This window comes from Pristiophorus japonicus, chromosome 2 (genome assembly GCF_044704955.1).
Source record: "Pristiophorus japonicus isolate sPriJap1 chromosome 2, sPriJap1.hap1, whole genome shotgun sequence".
NCBI lineage: Eukaryota > Metazoa > Chordata > Chondrichthyes > Pristiophoridae > Pristiophorus > Pristiophorus japonicus.
The window spans coordinates 369,380,757-369,398,296 of record NC_091978.1 but is presented as its reverse complement, the minus strand read 5'-3'; the positions used below and the strand labels follow the sequence as shown (position 1 = coordinate 369,398,296).

At 50.3% G+C, this 17,540-nt stretch overlaps 1 protein-coding gene and 1 pseudogene across 1 annotated transcript in view; both read right to left on the bottom strand.

Annotated features, from left to right (window-relative positions):
* dapp1 (dual adaptor of phosphotyrosine and 3-phosphoinositides) overlaps positions 1 to 11,808 on the bottom strand; it is a 107,943-nt gene extending 96,135 nt beyond the window's left edge. Inside the window, exon 1 of the mRNA XM_070872959.1 lies at positions 11,603 to 11,808. Coding sequence (XP_070729060.1) covers positions 11,603 to 11,727 — 125 coding nt within the window. The 5' untranslated portion in view covers positions 11,728 to 11,808. The remainder of the gene's footprint in view (positions 1 to 11,602) is intronic.
* Positions 11,809 to 12,288: 480 nt separating this feature from the next.
* LOC139252006 (U2 spliceosomal RNA) lies at positions 12,289 to 12,527 on the bottom strand (annotated as a pseudogene).
* Between the last annotated feature and the right edge of the window lie 5,013 nt (positions 12,528 to 17,540).

Below are 17,540 nucleotides of genomic sequence, written 5' to 3'. Positions count from 1 at the left end.
CAGTGTTCTCGATCAGACCAACATCCCCAGCATTGAAGCACTGATTACACTCGACCAGCTCCGTTGGGCGGGCCACATTGTCCGCATGCCCGACACGAGACTCCCAAAGCAAGCGCTCTACTCGGAACTCCTTCACGGCAAGCGAGCCAAAGGTGGGCAGAGGAAACGTTACAAGGACACCCTCAAAGCCTCCCTGATAAAGTGCAACATCCCCACTGACACCTGGGAGTCCCTGGCCCAAGACCGCCCTAAGTGGAGGAAGTGCATCCGGGAGGACGCTGAGCACCTTGAGTCTCATCGCAAAAGTATGCAGAAATAAAGCGCAGGCAGCGGAAGGAGCGTGCGGCAAACCAGTCCCACCCACCCCTTCCCTCAACGACCATTAGTCCCAACCTTGGTCACAATGATGATGGAGGGTAATTTTTAATTTATGATTTGTAATAATTTGTCCCTGAACTCATTGCCGGTTCCATTGTGAAAGATTCCAGTGTTAGGAAAGGTCAAACAAACACACCTTCCAATAACACCGGTGGTTTGAACTCCTGTTTGATGCGTGTTTCCAGATGAGTCAGTCCATGTTTTACTCTGTCATGTACTGACATACTGACGTGCAAGGTCTGCTCACACCTGTGGCTCTGGCTTCAGGGGATTTTACAGTTGAGTCATAATACTGCAGAGAGTGTCTAGTCAGACTTATTGGATGGCTTCCTGGTTACAACAGGTGGTAAATTTCAGCTCATTCAAAACTTGGCAGCCCATATCCGAACTCACACCGAGTCCCGCTCACCCATCACTCCCTATGCTCGCTGCCCCGTGTCCTAACTCGCACCAAGTCCCGCTCACCCATCACTCCCTATGCTCGCTGCCCCGTGTCCTAACTCGCATCAAGTCCCGCTCACCCATCACCCCCTATCCTAACTCGCATCAAGTCCCGCTCACCCATCACCCTCTATGCTCGCTGCCCCGTGTCCTAACTCGCATCAAGTCCCGCTCACCCATCACCTCCTGTACTCACTGCCCCGTATCCTAACTCATAGAAACATAGAAAATAGGTGCAGGAGTAGGCCATTCGGCCCTTCGAGCCTGCACCACCATTCAATGAGTTCATGGCTGAACATGCAACTTCAGTACCCCATTCCTGCTTTCTCGCCATACCCCTTGATCCCCCTAGTAGTAAGGACTACATCTAACTCCTTTTTGAATATATTTAGTGAATTGGCCTCAACAACTTTCTGTGGTAGAGAATTCCACAGGTTCACCACTCTCTGGGTGAAGAAGTTTCTCCTCTTCTCAGTCCTAAATGGCTTACCCCTTATCCTTAGACTGTGACCCCTGGTTCTGGACTTCCCCAACATTGGGAACATTCTTCCTGCATCTAACCTATCTAAACCCATCAGAATTTTAAATGTTTCTATGAACTCATTCTTCTGAACTCCAGTGAATACAAGCCCAGTAGATTCAGTCTTTCTTGATATGTCAGTCCCTCCATCCCGGGAATCAGTCTGGTGAATCTTCGCTGCACTCCCTCAATAGCAAGAATGTCCTTCCTCAAGTTAGGAGACCAAACTGTACACAATACTCCAGGTGTGGCCTCACCAAGGCCTTGTACAACTGTAGTAACACCTCCCTGCCCCTGTACTCAAATCCCCTCGCTATGACGGCCAACATGCCATTTGCTTTCTTAACCGCCTGCTGTACTTGCATGCCAACCTTCAATGACTGATGTACCATGACACCCAGGTCTCGTTGCACCTCCCCTTTTCCTAATCTGTCACCATTCAGATAATAGTCTGTCTCTCTGTTTTTACCACCAAAGTGGATAACCTCACATTTATCAACATTATACTTCATCTGCCATGCATTTGCCCACTCACCTGACCTATCCAAGTCACTCTGCAGCCTCATAGCATCCTCCTCACAGATCACACTGCCATCCAACTTAGTGAAATCGCAAATTTGGAGATACTACATTTAATCCCCTCGTCTAAATCATTAATGTACAGTGTAAACAGCTGGGGCCCCAGCATAGAACCTTGCGGTACCCCACTAGTCACTGCCTGCCATTCTGAAAAGTACCCATTTATTCCTACTCTTTGCTTCCTGTCTGACAACCAGTTCTCAATCCATGTCAGCACACTACCCCCAATCCCATGTGTTTTAACTTTGCACATTAATCTCTTGTGTGGGACCTTGTCGAAAGCCTTCTGAAAGTCCAAATACACCACATCAACTGGTTCTCCCTTGTCCACTCTACTGGAAACATCCTCAAAGAATTCCAGAAGATTTGTCAAGCATGAGGAGAAACTTCTTCACCCAGAGAGTGGTGAACCTGTGGAATTCTCTACCACAGAAAGTTGTTGAGGCCGATTCGCTAAATATATTCAAAAAGGAGTTAGATGTAGTCCTTACTACTAGGTGGAATAAAGGGGTATGGCGAGAAAGCAGGAATGGGGTACTGAAGATGCATGTTCAGCCATGAACTCATTGAATGGTGGTGCAGGCTCGAAGGGCCGAATGGCCTACTCCTGCACCTATTTTCTATGTCTATGTTTCTATGATTTCCCTTTCACAAATCTATGCTGACTTGGACCTATCATGTCACCTCTTTCCAAATGCGCCGCTATGACATCCTTAATAATTGATTCCATCATTTTACCCACTACTGATATCAGGCTGACCGGTCTATAATTCCCTGGTTTTCTCTCCCTCCTTTTTTAAAAAGTGGTTTTACATTGGCTATCCTCCACTCCATAGGAACTGATCCAGAATCTACAGAATGTTGGAAAATGACTGTCAATGCATCCACTATTTCCAAGGCCACCTCCTTAAGTACTCTGGGATGCAGACCATCAGGCCCTGGGGATTTATCGGCCTTCAATTTCCCGACTAATAACAATTTCCCAACTAATAACGATTTCCCTCAGTTCCTCCTTCTTACTAGACCCGCTGACCCCCCCGCTCACCCATCACCCCCTGTGCTCACTGACCCGTGTCCTAACTCGCACCCAGTCCCGCTCACCCATCACCCGCTGTGCTCACTGCCCCATGTCCTAACTCGCACCGAGTCCCGCTCACCCATCACCCCCTGTGCCCCGTGTCCTAACTCACACCCAGTCCCACTCACCCATCACCCCCTGTGCTCGCTGCCCCGTGTCCTAACTCGCACCGAGTCCCGCTCACCCATCACCCACTGTGCTCACTGACCCGTGTCCTAACTCGCACCAAGTCCCGCTCACCCATCACCCCCTGTGCTCACTGACCTCAACGCCTCGATTTTACAATTCTCATCCTCGTTTAAAAATCCCTCCATGGCTTCGCCCTCCCTATCTCTGTAATCTCCTCCAGCCCCACAATCCCCGAGATGTCTGCGCTCCTCTCATTCTAGCCTCTTGAGCATCCCTGATTATAATCGCTCAACCATTGGTGGCCGTGCCTTCAACTGCCTGGGCCCCAAGCTCTGGAACTCTCCCTAAACCTCTCCACCTCGCTACCTCTCTGTCCTCCTTAAAACCTACCTCTTTGACCAAGCTTTTGGTCACTTGCCCAAATATCTCCTTATGTGGCTCAGTATCAAATTTTGTTTTATAACACTCCTGTGAATATATATAAATACAAGTTGCTGTTGTTGCAAAGATTAAAGACAATTGTTTTCTTACTAATATTAAAAAGGTGTTTCCCCCCCCCCCACCCCCCAATTGACTTTAGCGGATTGCCAAACTTGGTTTGCAAGGATGATACCAGAACTGAGAGGTTATAACTATCAGGAAAGACTGAACCAGAAAAGAGAAGGCTGAGGGGCGACCTGATAGAGGTCTTTAATATTATGAAGGTTTTCGATAAGTTAGACATAGAGAAGATGTTTCGCTTGTGGGGGAGACCAGAACTGGGGGCCATCAATATAAGACAGTCACTAATAAACCCAATGTGGAATTCAGGAGAAACTTCTTTACCCAGAGAGGGGTGAGAATGTGGAACTCGCTGCCACAGGGAGGGGTTGAGGTGAATAGTATCGATGTATTTAAGGGGAGGCTGGATAGACACATGAGGGAGAAAGGAATAGAAGGATATGGCGACGGGGTGAGATGGAGAGGAGTGGGAGGGGGCTGGTGTGGAGCATAAACCCCGGCACGGAGCGGTGGGGCATAAACCCCGGCACGGAGCGGTGGGACATAAACCCCGGCACGGAGCGGTGGGACATAAACTCCTGCACGGAGCGGTGGCAAATAAACCCCGGCACGGAGCGGTGGGGCCCAGTGGTCTGTGTCTGTGCCGTAAATACTTTGTCGTTCTGTGGTATTCCGCTGACTGAAATATGTCACCATCAGCTCATCTAAACTTGCAGGTTATTTCTTGTACAACATCACGGTAACAACCATGCATCCTCACTCATGCAGGGACTGGTCGATTTCCTGATTGAAACTCCTGCAAGCTTCCTGTTCAAACCCTGGCAGTCTGCTCTGTATCTTCATCACCCTTGTTAAAATATATTCGTATATATTTTATTTAAAACAGCGCTATGAGGAAAGGGCAGGGGGAGAGTGGGACTGATTGGACTGCTCTACCAAAGAGCTGACACAGGCACAATGGGCCGCATGGCCTCCTTGTGTGGCGTATCATTGTAAATTCTGTCTGAATTGGCAGCTGAGTTTGCTTCACCTTGAACTGTGCCCTCTGCCTATCGAGTTCTGTATTAACTGACCCTTTATTGCGTGCACTAATCGAACTTGGATTGAATATGCAAAAGCAAACACGAGCTCCCCGGGCCATCACAAAGGACTTGAGCAAACATTTCTCCGAAAAGCCACACAAAGAATCTATTGCATAGAACTTACAGCTCAGAAACAGGCCATTCGGCCCATCTGTTTATACTCCACACCAGCCCTCTCCCAATCTATCCATTCCCCCTCATGTGACTACACTTCAAAAAGTACTTCATTGGCTGTAAAGTGCTTTGGGATGTCTGGAGGTTGTAAAACGTGCTGAATAAATGCAAGACTTTAATCAAAAACTATCGTCCTTCAATCCTGAAAGGAATGAAGGAACTCAACATTCCTGCAGTTCTCCCATAGTGACATAATGTCCAAAGCTGCATGTTATTCCAGCTTTGTGCTGAGTAAATCTGATTGGGTGAAGGCATTCGCTGTCACAAAATCAACAATTAGCATTTATATAGCGCCCTCTAAGCAGAAACATCTGCAGCGCTTCACTGAGGCTTACGGGGGGAAATGGACACTGCACCATAAACATGCGTGTCTGACTGTGAGAGAGAGAGAGGCGGGGAGAGGGGGAGGCGGGGAGAGAGGGAGAGGGAGAGGCGGGGAGAGGGGGAGGGGGCGGGGAGAGGGGGAGGCGGGGAGAGGGGGAGGCGGGAAGAGGGGAGAGGGGAGAGGGGGAGGCGGGCGGGGAGAGGGGGAGGCGGGGAGGAAGAGAGAGTGAGTGAGTATCCGTAAAAAGCTTGGTCAAAGAGATGGATATTAAGGAACACCTTAAAGTAAGAACTTACATTTCTATAGCGTCTTTCACATCCTGGGGACGTCCCAAAGCGCTTCACAGTCAATAAATTACTTTTTGAAGTGTAGCCACTGCTGTAAAGTGGGAAACGCGGCAGACAATTTGCACACAGCAAGCTCCCACACACACCATTGAAATAAATGGCCAGTCACTTTTTTTTTAGTGATGTTGATTGAGGGATAAATATTGGCCAGGACATGAAGGAATAACTAGACTGCCCTTCCTCGAATAATGCCAAGGGATCTTTTACGCCCACCTGATGTTTAACATTTCACCTGAAATATGGCACCTCCGACACTGCAGCGCTCCTTCAGTACTACACTGGGAGTCTCGGCCTAGATTACGTGCTCAAGTCTCTGGAGTGGGACTCGAACCCTACTCGAGAGATTTGAGGAAGTTATGATGAACCTGTATAAAACACGGGTTCGGCCTCAACTGGAGCATTGTTTCCAATTCTGGGCACCACACTTTAGGAAGGATATGAAGGCCTTCGAGAGGGTGCAGAAAATATTTACAAGAATGGTGCCAGGGATGAGGGACTTCAGTGACGGGGATGGACTGGAGAAGCTGGGGTTGTTCTCCTTGGAGCAGAGAAGGTTGAGAGGAGATTTGATCGAGGTGTTCAAAATCATGAGGGGTCTGGACAGAGTAGATCGAGAGAAACTGTTCCCATTGGTGGAAGGGTCGGGAACCAGTGGACACAGATGTAAGGCGATTGGCAGAAGAACCAAAGGCGACATGAGGGAAAACCTTTTTAACGCAGCGAGTGGTTAGGATCTGGAATGCGCTGCCTGAGAGGGTGGTGGAGGCAGACTCAATCGTGGCTTTCAAAAGGGAGTTGGATAAGTCCCTGAAGGTCCCTACGAGGAAAGGGCGGGGGAGTGGGACTAGCTGAGGTGCTCTTGCAGAGAGCCGTCACGGGCTCGATGAGCTGAAAGTCTTCCTACGGTGCTGTAACCATTTTCTGACTCGGAGGCGAGAGTGCTTCCCCTCATCATAGGCAGTCCCTCGTATCGAGGATGACTTGCTTCCACGCCAAAAAGGGCCGAGTTCACAGAGGTTTCAATGAAGGACCCAATATTCCAGATCACGAACTACATCCTGAAGGGTGGAAGATGCCTGTGCGTGGATTTTTTTAACGTGGGGTGGCTGCCGTCTTCGCTGCCGTCGCCCTCCTGCACCAGCTCGCGCTGCCGTCGCCCTCCTGCACCAGCTCGCGCTGCCGTCGCCCTCCTGCACCAGCTCGCGCTGCCGTCGCCCTCCTGCACCAGCTCGCGCTGCCGTCGCCCTCCTGCACCAGCTCGCGCTGCCGTCGCCCTCCTGCACCAGCTCGCGCTGCCGTCGCCCTCCTGCACCAGCTCGCGCTGCCGTCGCCCTCCTGCACCAGCTCGCGCTGCCGTCGCCCTCCTGCACCAGCTCGCGCTGCCGTCGCCCTCCTGCACCAGCTCGCGCTGCCGTCGCCCTCCTGCACCAGCTCGCGCTGCCGTCGCCCTCCTGCACCAGCTCGCGCTGCCGTCGCCCTCCTGCACCAGCTCGCGCTGCCGTCGCCCTCCTGCACCAGCTCGCGCTGTACCTCGCAATGGTTGCCATGTTGCTCCCGGGCCGCCGCTCCTTTTATGGCCCCGACCTGCCGCTGGTGTTCTCATGCAAGTTGTGAGTGCCACCCACTGCGTCTCTGGCTGACACCTCCAGATTGGTCTTTCGGAGACTGTTCCTGCACTGTAAGCTTTACACCAACACCAAACCACTGAACTAGAAATTTAGAGTTAAGGCGGGATCTGCGGATTGGAGCAAGAATCCTTCTCAGGGAATCCGTCCCACTTCACTACGGATTCAGGCAGCACTGACACTGGAGCCAGAGGCATTGGCACAAAGCCAAACCACTATCACGCACCGGGCAGATGGGGGGGGTGAGCCTTCCCAGCATGTGCCAGGGGCAGAGAACTTGGGGCACTGCGTTTTCCGCAAGTGTTTTAATTGCAGGTCCTGATTTAATTGCAACTCAGCAACATCGCCCGTCATCCGCTGCCGAAAGCTCTAGACTTGACTATTTCAACGCACTCCTGGCTGGCTACCCTACGTAAACTAGAGGTGATCCAAAACTCGGCTGCACGTGTCCTAACTCGCACCCAGTCCCGCTCACCCATCACCCCCTGTGCTCACTGCCCCGTGTCCTAACTCACACCCAGTCCCGCTCACCCATCACCCCCTGTGCTCACTGCCCCGTGTCCTAACTCACACCCAGTCCCGCTTACCCATCACCCCCTGTGCTCACTGCCCCGTGTCCTAACTCGCACCCAGTCCCGCTCACCCATCACCCCCTGTGCTCGCTGCCCCATGTCCTAACTTGCACCCAGTCCCGCTCACCCATCACCCCCTGTGTTCGCTGCCCCATGTCCTAACTCGCACCCAGTCCCGCTCACCCATCACCCCCTGTGCTCACTGCCCCGTGTCCTAACTCACACCAAGTCCCGCTCACCTATCACCCCCTGTGCTCGCTGACCTACATTGGCTCCCGGTTAAGCAATGCATCAATTTCAAAATTCTCATCCTTGTTTTCAAATCCCTCCATGACCTCAGCAGTTCGCATCTCTAATCTCCTGCAGCTCCCCCACCACCCCGAGATGTCTGTGTTCCTCTAATTCTGCCCTCCTGAGCATCCTTGCTTATAATCTTAACCGATAAGTGAATAAGAGGTTATGGGGAGCGGGCAGGGAAGTGGACCTGAGTCCATGATCGGATCAGCCATGATCGTATTAAATGGCGGAGCAGGCTTAAGGGGCCGTATGGCCTACTCCTGCTCCTATTGCTTATGTTCTTATAAATCGCTCAACCATTGGTGGTTGTGCCTTTTGTTATATATGTAAACTTGTATTTACTTTGTACAGCCACCAGAGGGCTCATCCCCTGGATCCCATAATCCCTTGGGAGCACAGGTATTTAAGGAGGCCTCACAGGTTGGAGAGGCACTCTGGAGACCTGCAATAAAAGACTACGGTCACACTTTACTTTGAGCTCAGAGTGTTCAGTCTGACTCTTTCTCCACACATAACACCTTCTGTTGCCTGGGCCCCAAGCTCTGGAACTCCCTCCCTAAACCTCTCTGCCTCTCTTTCCTCCTTCAAGACGCTCCTTAAAACCTCCCTCTTTGACCAAGGTTTTGGTCACCTGCCCTAATTTCTCATTTCACCACGTTAAAGGCGCTATATAAATACAAGTTGTTGTTGTTGCAGGATTTGTGTGTTTTATACTGCATGTTTCTCGGGTGTGTGTCACTGTCACAGCTATGCAAACGCTCTTTGTTTTTTCGAATGCCTCTTTCCAATTATCATTCCAATGATACTTCCTCACATTGTTTTTATTTTGTATCTTCTCCCCCGCCCGTCCACCCGCCCTTTCTGATTGTTCATCTTTCAGTTTCAGTTCTGAAGGGACCAGCCCTAATCTTCTCTCCACAGATACTGACAGACCTGTTGGACGTTTCCAGTCTTTCCTGTTCTTTGTTGTTCATCACTCTTGGCAGCACTGCACACAGTTCTGGTCTCCATATTATAATTAAAAAAAAAGGAGAGATAGGCACTGGAGAAGGTGCAAAAGAGATTTACTGGAATGATACCAGAACTGAGAGGTTAAACCCATCAGAAAAAGCTGAACAACCTGGGGCTCTCTTCTCTAGAAAAGAGACCAAGGGCGACCTGATTGAGGTCTTCAAGATTCTGAAAGGGGTTGCAGATTGACAAATTTAGTTCTCCAGAATTGCGAGGGTACAAATTCCTACATTACAACAGTGACTACACTCCAAAAGTACTTCATTGGCACTTTGAGACGTCCGGTGGTTGTGAAAGGCGCTATATAAATGCAAGTCTGTCTTTCTTCTTCCTTGCAACTATCAGGCAAGACTGAAATGGCTGGGAATATTTTCTCTAGAAAAGGGAAGCCTGAGATTTGACCTATTAAACGGTCACTAAAGTTCAGAAGGAGTTCGATAGGGTAGATATAGAGATGTTTCAACTTGTGGGAGAGACCAGAACTAGGGGCCATCAATATCAGACAGTCACTAATAAACCCAATGGGGAATTCAAGAGAAACAGAGAGCGGTGAGAATGTGGAACTCGCTGCCACAGGGAGGGGTTGAGGTGAATAGTATCGATGTATTTAAGGGGAAGCTGGATAAACACATGAGGGAGAAAGGAATAGAAGGATATGGTGATGGGGTGAGATGGAGAGGGGTGAGAGGGGGCTGGTGTGGAGCATAAACCCCGGCACGGAGCGGTGGGGCCCAGTGGCCTGTGTCTGTGCCGTAAATACTTTGTAATCATTCGGATGCAACTGTACATGAGTAAGTACAGTTATAAATAACATCACCTCAAAACAAATCATCTGGGGTGGATTCACGATAGTAATTCATCTTGTATATATATGCAGCGACGACAATCCCTCATTCGTCGTTAACAGGAAACATTTTCCCCCGCAGTTACGCGGAGAAAAACAAATCACAGAGTGTCAGTTCCTCAATTATGAACAACATGTTACCTATTAACAAAGTTGCCAATTGTAAAGTAAGAACTAAAGCATTTATATAGCGTCTTTCACGACCTCAGTATGTCCCAAGACGCTTTACAGTATTTTTGACGTGTAGTTACTGTTGTAATGTGGGGAACACAGACCCGATATAAAATATAGTCTATGCCGGATCATTCAAAGCATTTTTCCGAACCTAAAACATTTTAAAAAATGGAATTCATAGATCATAGAAATTTACAGCACGGAAGGAGGCCATTTCGGCCCATCATGTCCGCGCCGGCCGACAAAGAGCTACCCAGCCTAATCCCACTTTCCAGCTCTCAGTCCGTAGCCCTGTGGGTTACGGCACTTCAGGTGCACATCCAAGTACTTTTTAAATGTGGTGAGGGTTTCTGCCTCTACCACCCTTTCAGGCAGTGAGTTCCAGACCCCCACCACCCTCTGGGTGAAGACGTTTCCCCTCAAATCCCCTCTGAAACTCCCAATTACTTTAAATCTATGACCCCTGGTTATTGACGCCTTTGCTAAGGGAAATAGGTCTGTCCTATCCACTCTATCCAGGCCCCTCATAATTTTACACACCTCAATAAGCTCTCCCTTCAGCCTCCTCTGTTCCAAAGAAAACAAACCCAGCCTATCCAATTTGTCCTCATAGCTAAAACTCTCCAGTCCTGGCAACGTTCTCGTAAATCTCCTCTGTACCCTCTCTAGTGTACTCACATATTTCCTGTAATGTGGTGACCAGAACTGCATGCAGTACTCCAGCTGTGGCCTAACTAGTGTTTTATGCAGTTCAAGCATAACCTCCCTGCTCTTGTATTCTATGCCTCGGCTAATAAAGGCAAGTATCCCGCATGCCTTCTTAACCACCTTATCTACCTGGCCTGTGACCTTCAGGGATCAGTGGACATGCACACCAATGATTTGAATTGAGCAACTTAAATAACTCAGCAAGGTGAGATTTCTGTGCTCCATGTTGGGGTGGGGTGGGGGGAGTTGAGATCACAGAAATTTTTGAACTTAAGCGTCCTTGATTTAGGAACGGATTGTAGACACCTCAATACATTGTGGGGGATGAGAAGTTAAGGAGAGACGGGCGGTTATCAGGCTCACTGGTTGCAATTTTAACCTGCGAGTGTGGCCAGTGAAGAACGCGGTGCTTTTCCCATCAGGAATGGAAGCAAGTTTATGGTCGTGGAAATTGCACCAAAATGCCAACAGAGTGTTTTTACCCACACCGCAAACTATTTCAAGATGTTGACTATTGCAAACGCGGCTAGAGATGAATACAGGCTGGTTCGGGATGAATACATCACTGATTTATAACCTCCTTTTAACCAAAGCCCCAATTTCTGAAGTTAAGTGAGACTCAGACACCAGAAGCTGATTTGTTTATGTCACTTTCTGATGTTATTTACAAATGGACATTTGACGCAGAATATCACACACTCTCTCTCTCTCTCTCTCTCACACATACACACACAATCTGGAGGGTGACGTTTGCCCAGTTTGCATTTGCAACACACACACACAGTTGTACATTAGGAGAATGAAGTTATGGACTCACTCCAGCTCCGACAGACGGTCCTCCTCGATTCGGGCTCTGCATGACCATTCCAGGGACGAGTCACTCATCTCCCCAAAGCCCACTCCTCTCCGGGAGCCGCTACCCAAGGCAAACGCGCAATTCATCAGGGGCTGCCCACACCTCCACGCCCAGCGCTCGCTTACTCGCTGAGCAGAAGTTCGAGCAAAGTTGCGGATGTTTTTGGTCCTCTGGCGACTCCTCCCCCTTCATTACAAAAGTTTGCTGTGTGCTGCACCCTGGGAGCTGTAGTGAACGGGAGAAGTGCACACGTATCTGCAAAAATATACACACACACACGTGCATCTAAATGTCTGCAAACGTACACACATTTCTGTGGAAATTACATGTTCAAAGATATACACGGACATGTGTGTAATGAATGAAATGATTCAAAAGACTTGTTACTGTAAACTGCATCAGGTGCAAACCTGATCCAACTTTGTTATGTCTCTGCAAGATCCTGCAAATCCCCTGGGAGGACAGACGCACCAACGTTAGTGTCCTCGACCAGGCTAACATCCCCAGCATCAAAGCACTGACCACACTTTTTTTTTTGAAATTCGTAGCCAATCGTTCCAATTCTTTGTCAAATCACAAACGCCAGAGGTCACCTTGGGCCCATTCAAGGATCACTCTGCGCCAATGCTCTTAGCCAAAAGGCCTAGAGCCACTGCACCGTTCCTGGAAGTACTGCAATACCAGGTTCGTGCCATGGAGGTGGATGGGTCAGGTCCCCCACACACCTCCGTGGAGGTGGGTGGGGTGGCTTGACCCATCCACCTCCTATTTCCAAAAAAGCAAGCATATACCTTCCTGATCCAGGGAGAACCACCTTGGGGTTGTGGTGGTTACTCCCCTGTCAGGTCAGTTACGCATGATCTTAGCCAAAAGGCCGAGAAGCGCTCCGCTGGGCAGGGCCACATTGTCCGCATGCCAGACACGAGACTCCCAAAGCAAGCGCTCTACTTGGAACTCCTTCATGGCGAACGAGCCAAAGGTGGGCAGAGGAAACGTTACAAGGACACCCTCAAAGCCTCCCTGATAAAGTGCAACGTCCCCACTGACACCTGGGAGTCCTTGGCCAAAGACCGCCCTAAGTGGAGGAAGTGCATCCGGGAGGGCGCTGAGCACCTCGAGCCTCATCGTCGAGAGCATGCAGAAACCAAGCGCAGGCAGCGGAAGGAGCGTGCGGCAAACCAGTCCCACCCTCCCCTTCCCTCAACCACTGTCTGTCCCACCTGTGACAGGGACTGTGGTTCCGGTATTGGACTGTTCAGTTACCTAAGGACTCATTCTAAGAATGGAAGCAAGTCTTCCTCGATTCCGAGGGACTGCCTATGATGATGTATGTAAACATTGCAACTGTGTAAGACTTGCCACCAGAGGGCGCAACTGTTGGAGGCCCAAGGGTCACCTGCACACCTCGTGCAAGGGAGTATAAAAGGTTGTCTGCCATGCTGCTTAGGCACTCTGGAGTTGTATTAAAGAGACTAAGGTCACATCAGTTTTAGCTCACAGTACTCAGTCTTGTGGAGTTCTTTCATACTTAACAAACTTTATTCGCACCCAAAGTAACCCGCGCTTATATACCAGTGACCGCGCACGCGCGCGTACAGCCCGATGACCTCCGACAGTGGCGGCCCCTGGTGTCTGGTGACCCCAAGCATAAATACATAACAATGTGGAAACATAAAAAGAAATACTTGCATTTCATATAGCACATTCATCATCATCACAGGCAATCCCTCGCAGTCGAGGATGACTTGCTTCCACTCTAAAAGTGAGTTCTCAGGTGACTGAACAGATCAATAAGGGAATTACTGTCTCTGTCACAGGTGGGACAGACAGTGGGGAGTCTGGTTTGCCGCACGCTCCTTCCGCTGCCTGCGCTTGATTTCTGCATGCTCTTGGCGACGAGACTCGAGGTGCTCAGCGCCCTCCCGGATGCTCTTCCTCCACTTAGGGCGGTCTTTGGGCCAGGGACTCCCAGGTATCGGTGGGGATATTGCATTTTATCAGGGAGGCTTTGAGGGTGTCCTTGTAACGTTTCCTCTGCCCACCTGGGGCTCGCTTGCCGTGTAGGAGTTCCGAATAGATTACAACACTTTACACATTGCAACAGTGACGATACTCCAAAAGTACTTAATTGGCTGTAAAGCGCTTTGGGACATCTAGTGGTCATGAAAGGTGCTATATAAATGCAAGTCTTTCTTTTTTTTAATAGCACCTTTCACGACCACCGGACATCTCAAAGCACCTTACAGCCAATGAAGTACGTTTGGAGTGTAGTCACTGTTGTAATGTGGGAAACACGGCAGCCAATTTGCGCACAGCAAGCTCCCACAAACAGCAATGTGATAAACTGTTTTTAGTGATGTTCATTGAGGGATAAATATTGGCTAGGACACCAGGAATAACTCCCCTGCTCTTCTTCCAAATAGTGTCCACGGGACCTTTAACGTCCATCCGAGAAGCAAGTTGAAGGCCTCTGTTTAACGTCTCATCCGAAAGACAGCACCTCCGACAGTGCAGCGCTCCCTCAGCACTGCCCCTCCGACAGTTCAGCACTCCCTTAGTGCTGCCCCTCCGACAGTGCAGCGCTCCCTCAGTACTGCCCCTCCGACAGTGCAGCGCTCCCTCAGTACTACCCCTCCGACAGTGCAGCGCTCCCTCAGTACTACCCCTCCGACAGTGCAGCGCTCCCTCAGTACTGCCCCTCCGACAGTGCAGCGCTCCCTCAGTACTACCCCTCCGACAGTTCAGCACTCCCTTAGTGCTGCCCCTCCGACAGTGCAGCGCTCCCTCAGTACTACCCCTCCGACAGTGCAGCGCTCCCTCAGTACTGCCCCTCCGACAGTGCAGCGCTCCCTCAGTACTGCCCCTCCGACAGTGCAGCGCTCCCTCAGTACTGCCCCTCCGACAGTGCAGCACTCCCTCAGTACTGCCCCTCCGACAGTGCAGCGCTCCCTCAGTACTGCCCCGCTGATGGTGCAGCGCTCCCTCAGCACTGGAGTGTCAGTCTGGATTTTTGTGCTCAAGTCCCTGGAGTGGGACTTGAACCCACAACCTTCTGACTCAAAGGCAAGGGTGCTACCCACTGAGCCACAGCTGACACCTCCCATGCAACATTCCAGCTGGGCTGGTGGGGGTGGAGGGGGTGGTGGGGTGGGAGGAGGAGGAGGAGCAGTTGTTGGAGTTAAAACCAGGGCCGTTGTTTCTTGGTGGAGTGGTATTGGGCAGGGACTAAGGAAAGTACTGGAGTACAGTAAATGATGGCCGCAAGCAGCAGACAAGATGGGCTCAAAGTGGGCGGCCTAACCGATTGCCGGGTTCACCGGGGGAACATCTTCTTGGATTGTTGTGGGGGGGCAGGGCTTTAGCATGATACTTGTCCACCTCATTCTCCGCATCTTACTGCCCCAGATGATCAGTTCTACCACGGAAAATGCAAGTCAAATCATTCGGAAAATATAGCGAGGAGAGGAGGGGAGGGGAGGGGAGAGGAAGGGTAGAACGAGGCAGGGGTATAAGAGAATGTTAAAAACAGTATCAGAAATACAAACATGGTGAATTGAGAGTAATTTGTCAAAGGAGATTAAGCAACAACTCAACAGCTTGCATTTATATAGCGCCTATACCGTAGTGAAACCTCCGAAGGTGCTTCACAGGAGTGTTAGGAGATAAAAAAATTTGACACCGAGCCGCATAAGTAGAAATTAGCGCAGGTGACCAAACACTTGGTCAAAGAGGTGGATTTTAAGGAGCACAGACATCTCGGGGGCTTGTAGGGCTGGAGGAGATTACAGATATAGGGAGGGGGGAGGCCATAGAGGGATTTCTAAACAAGGAGGAGAGTTTTTAAATCGAGGCGTTGCTTAATCTCAAAGCGCTTTACAGCCAATTAATTACATTTTGAAGTCTAGTCACTGTTGTAATGTGGGAAACGGGCAGCCAACTTGCGCACAGCAAGCTCCCACAGACAGCCATGTGATAATTATTGTGTTCCTAACACAGATGAGACTGCACACAGGGAGGTTAAAGTAACAGTGACCTCAGTCTTTAATAAGCCACTCCAGAGTGAGGAACAGACCTTAGGAGCCGGCTTATATACAGTGCTCCCAAGGGATGCTGGGATCCCTTGGGACTTCAGGGGATGAGCTCCCTGGTGGGGAACATGGGAGTGCATGCTTTACAGATACACAACATCACTCCTCACCCAAAGTCAAAGTGAAAACTATTTACAAGGTGAGGCGGTCGGGAGCCTTTCTTTCCCTGGTGGACCGCCTCGGTACAAATATCTGTTCTGGTGTGTTGGCTGTGCCCTCGCTGGGCTGGCGAGTTGTTGGCCCTGCAGGGCTGCAGGGTGAGCCTGGCCTTGCTGGGCTGTTGGGAGTGATAGGTTCGATTTCCTGGTCCGGCGTGGTGTCGTTGATCCTTTGGGTGCGTGTTGTGGGCTTGAAAAAGGTGGTGTCTGCTGTGGGTTGTTCAGGGCAGTCTGTGAACCGCAGCCTCGTTTGGTCCAGGTGCTTTCTGCAAATTTGTCCATTGTCTAGTTTGACTACAAACACCCTACTCCCTTCTTTAGCTATCACTGTGCCCACGAGCCACTTGGGACCATGTCCATAGTTTAGCACATACACAGGGTCATTCAGATCAATTTCCCGTGACCATTGTTTACATTTTGTTGCTGCTGCCTGCTCTCTACCTGATCATGCAGGTTGGGGTGAACCAGCGAGAGTCTGGTTTTAAGTGTCCTTTTCATGAGTAGCTCAGCCGGGGGCACCCCTGTGAGCAAGTGGGGTCTCGTGCGGTAGCTGAGCAGTACTCGGGACAGGCGGGTTTGGAGTGAGCCTTCTGTGACTCGTTTAAGGCTCTGTTTGATGGTTTGTACTGCCCGCTCTGCCTGCCCATTGGAGGCTGGTTTAAACGGGGCCGAGGTGACATGTTTGATCCCATTGCGGGTCATGACTTCTTTAAATTCAGCACTGGTGAAACATGGCCCGTTGTCACTGACCAGTATGTCAGGCAGGCCATGGGTGGCAAACATGGCCCTCAGGCTTTCAATAGTGGCGATTCTTCCCGACATTATTTCACATTCAATCCATTTTGAAAAAGCATCCACCACCACCAGTAACATTTTACTGAGAAACGGGCCCGCATAGTCAACATGGATCCTCGACCATGGTCTGGAGGGCCAGGACCACAAACTTAGTGGTGCCTCTCTGGGCGCATTGCTCAACTGAGCACATACGCTGCATTGCCGTACACCGGACTCCAAGTCAGAGTCGATACCAGGCCACTAATGTGGGATCTGGCTATCGCTTTCATCATTACTATATCCGGGTGTGTGCTGTAGAGATCCGAGATGAACGTCTCCCTGCCCTTTTTGGGTAGCACTACGCGGTTGCCCCACAACAGGCAGTCTGCCTGAATGGACAGCTCGTCCTTTCGCCACTGGAACAGCTTGATTGGCTCTTGCATTTCAACGGGGATACTGGTCCTGCTCCCATGCAGTACACAGTTTTTTACTAGGGACAGCAGAGGATCTTGGCTGGTCCAAGTCCTAATCTGGCGGGCTGTGACAGGTGATTCATCATTTTCAAACGCTTCCATGACCATCAACAAGTCTGCGGGCTGCGCCACCATCAACAAGTTTGCAGGCTGTGCCATTTCCACCCCCGTGGTGGGCAATGGTAGCCGACTGAGAGCATCCGCACAGTTCTCGGTGCCTGGCCTGTTGCAGATGGTATAGTTATATGCTGATAGCGCGAGTGCCCACCTTTGTATGCGGGCTGAGGTATTAGTATTTATCCCCTTGTTTTCAGCAAACAGGGATGTGAGGGGCTTGTGATCGGTTTCCAGCTCAAATTTGAGGCCAAACAGGTACTGATGCATTTTCTTTACCCTGAACACACAC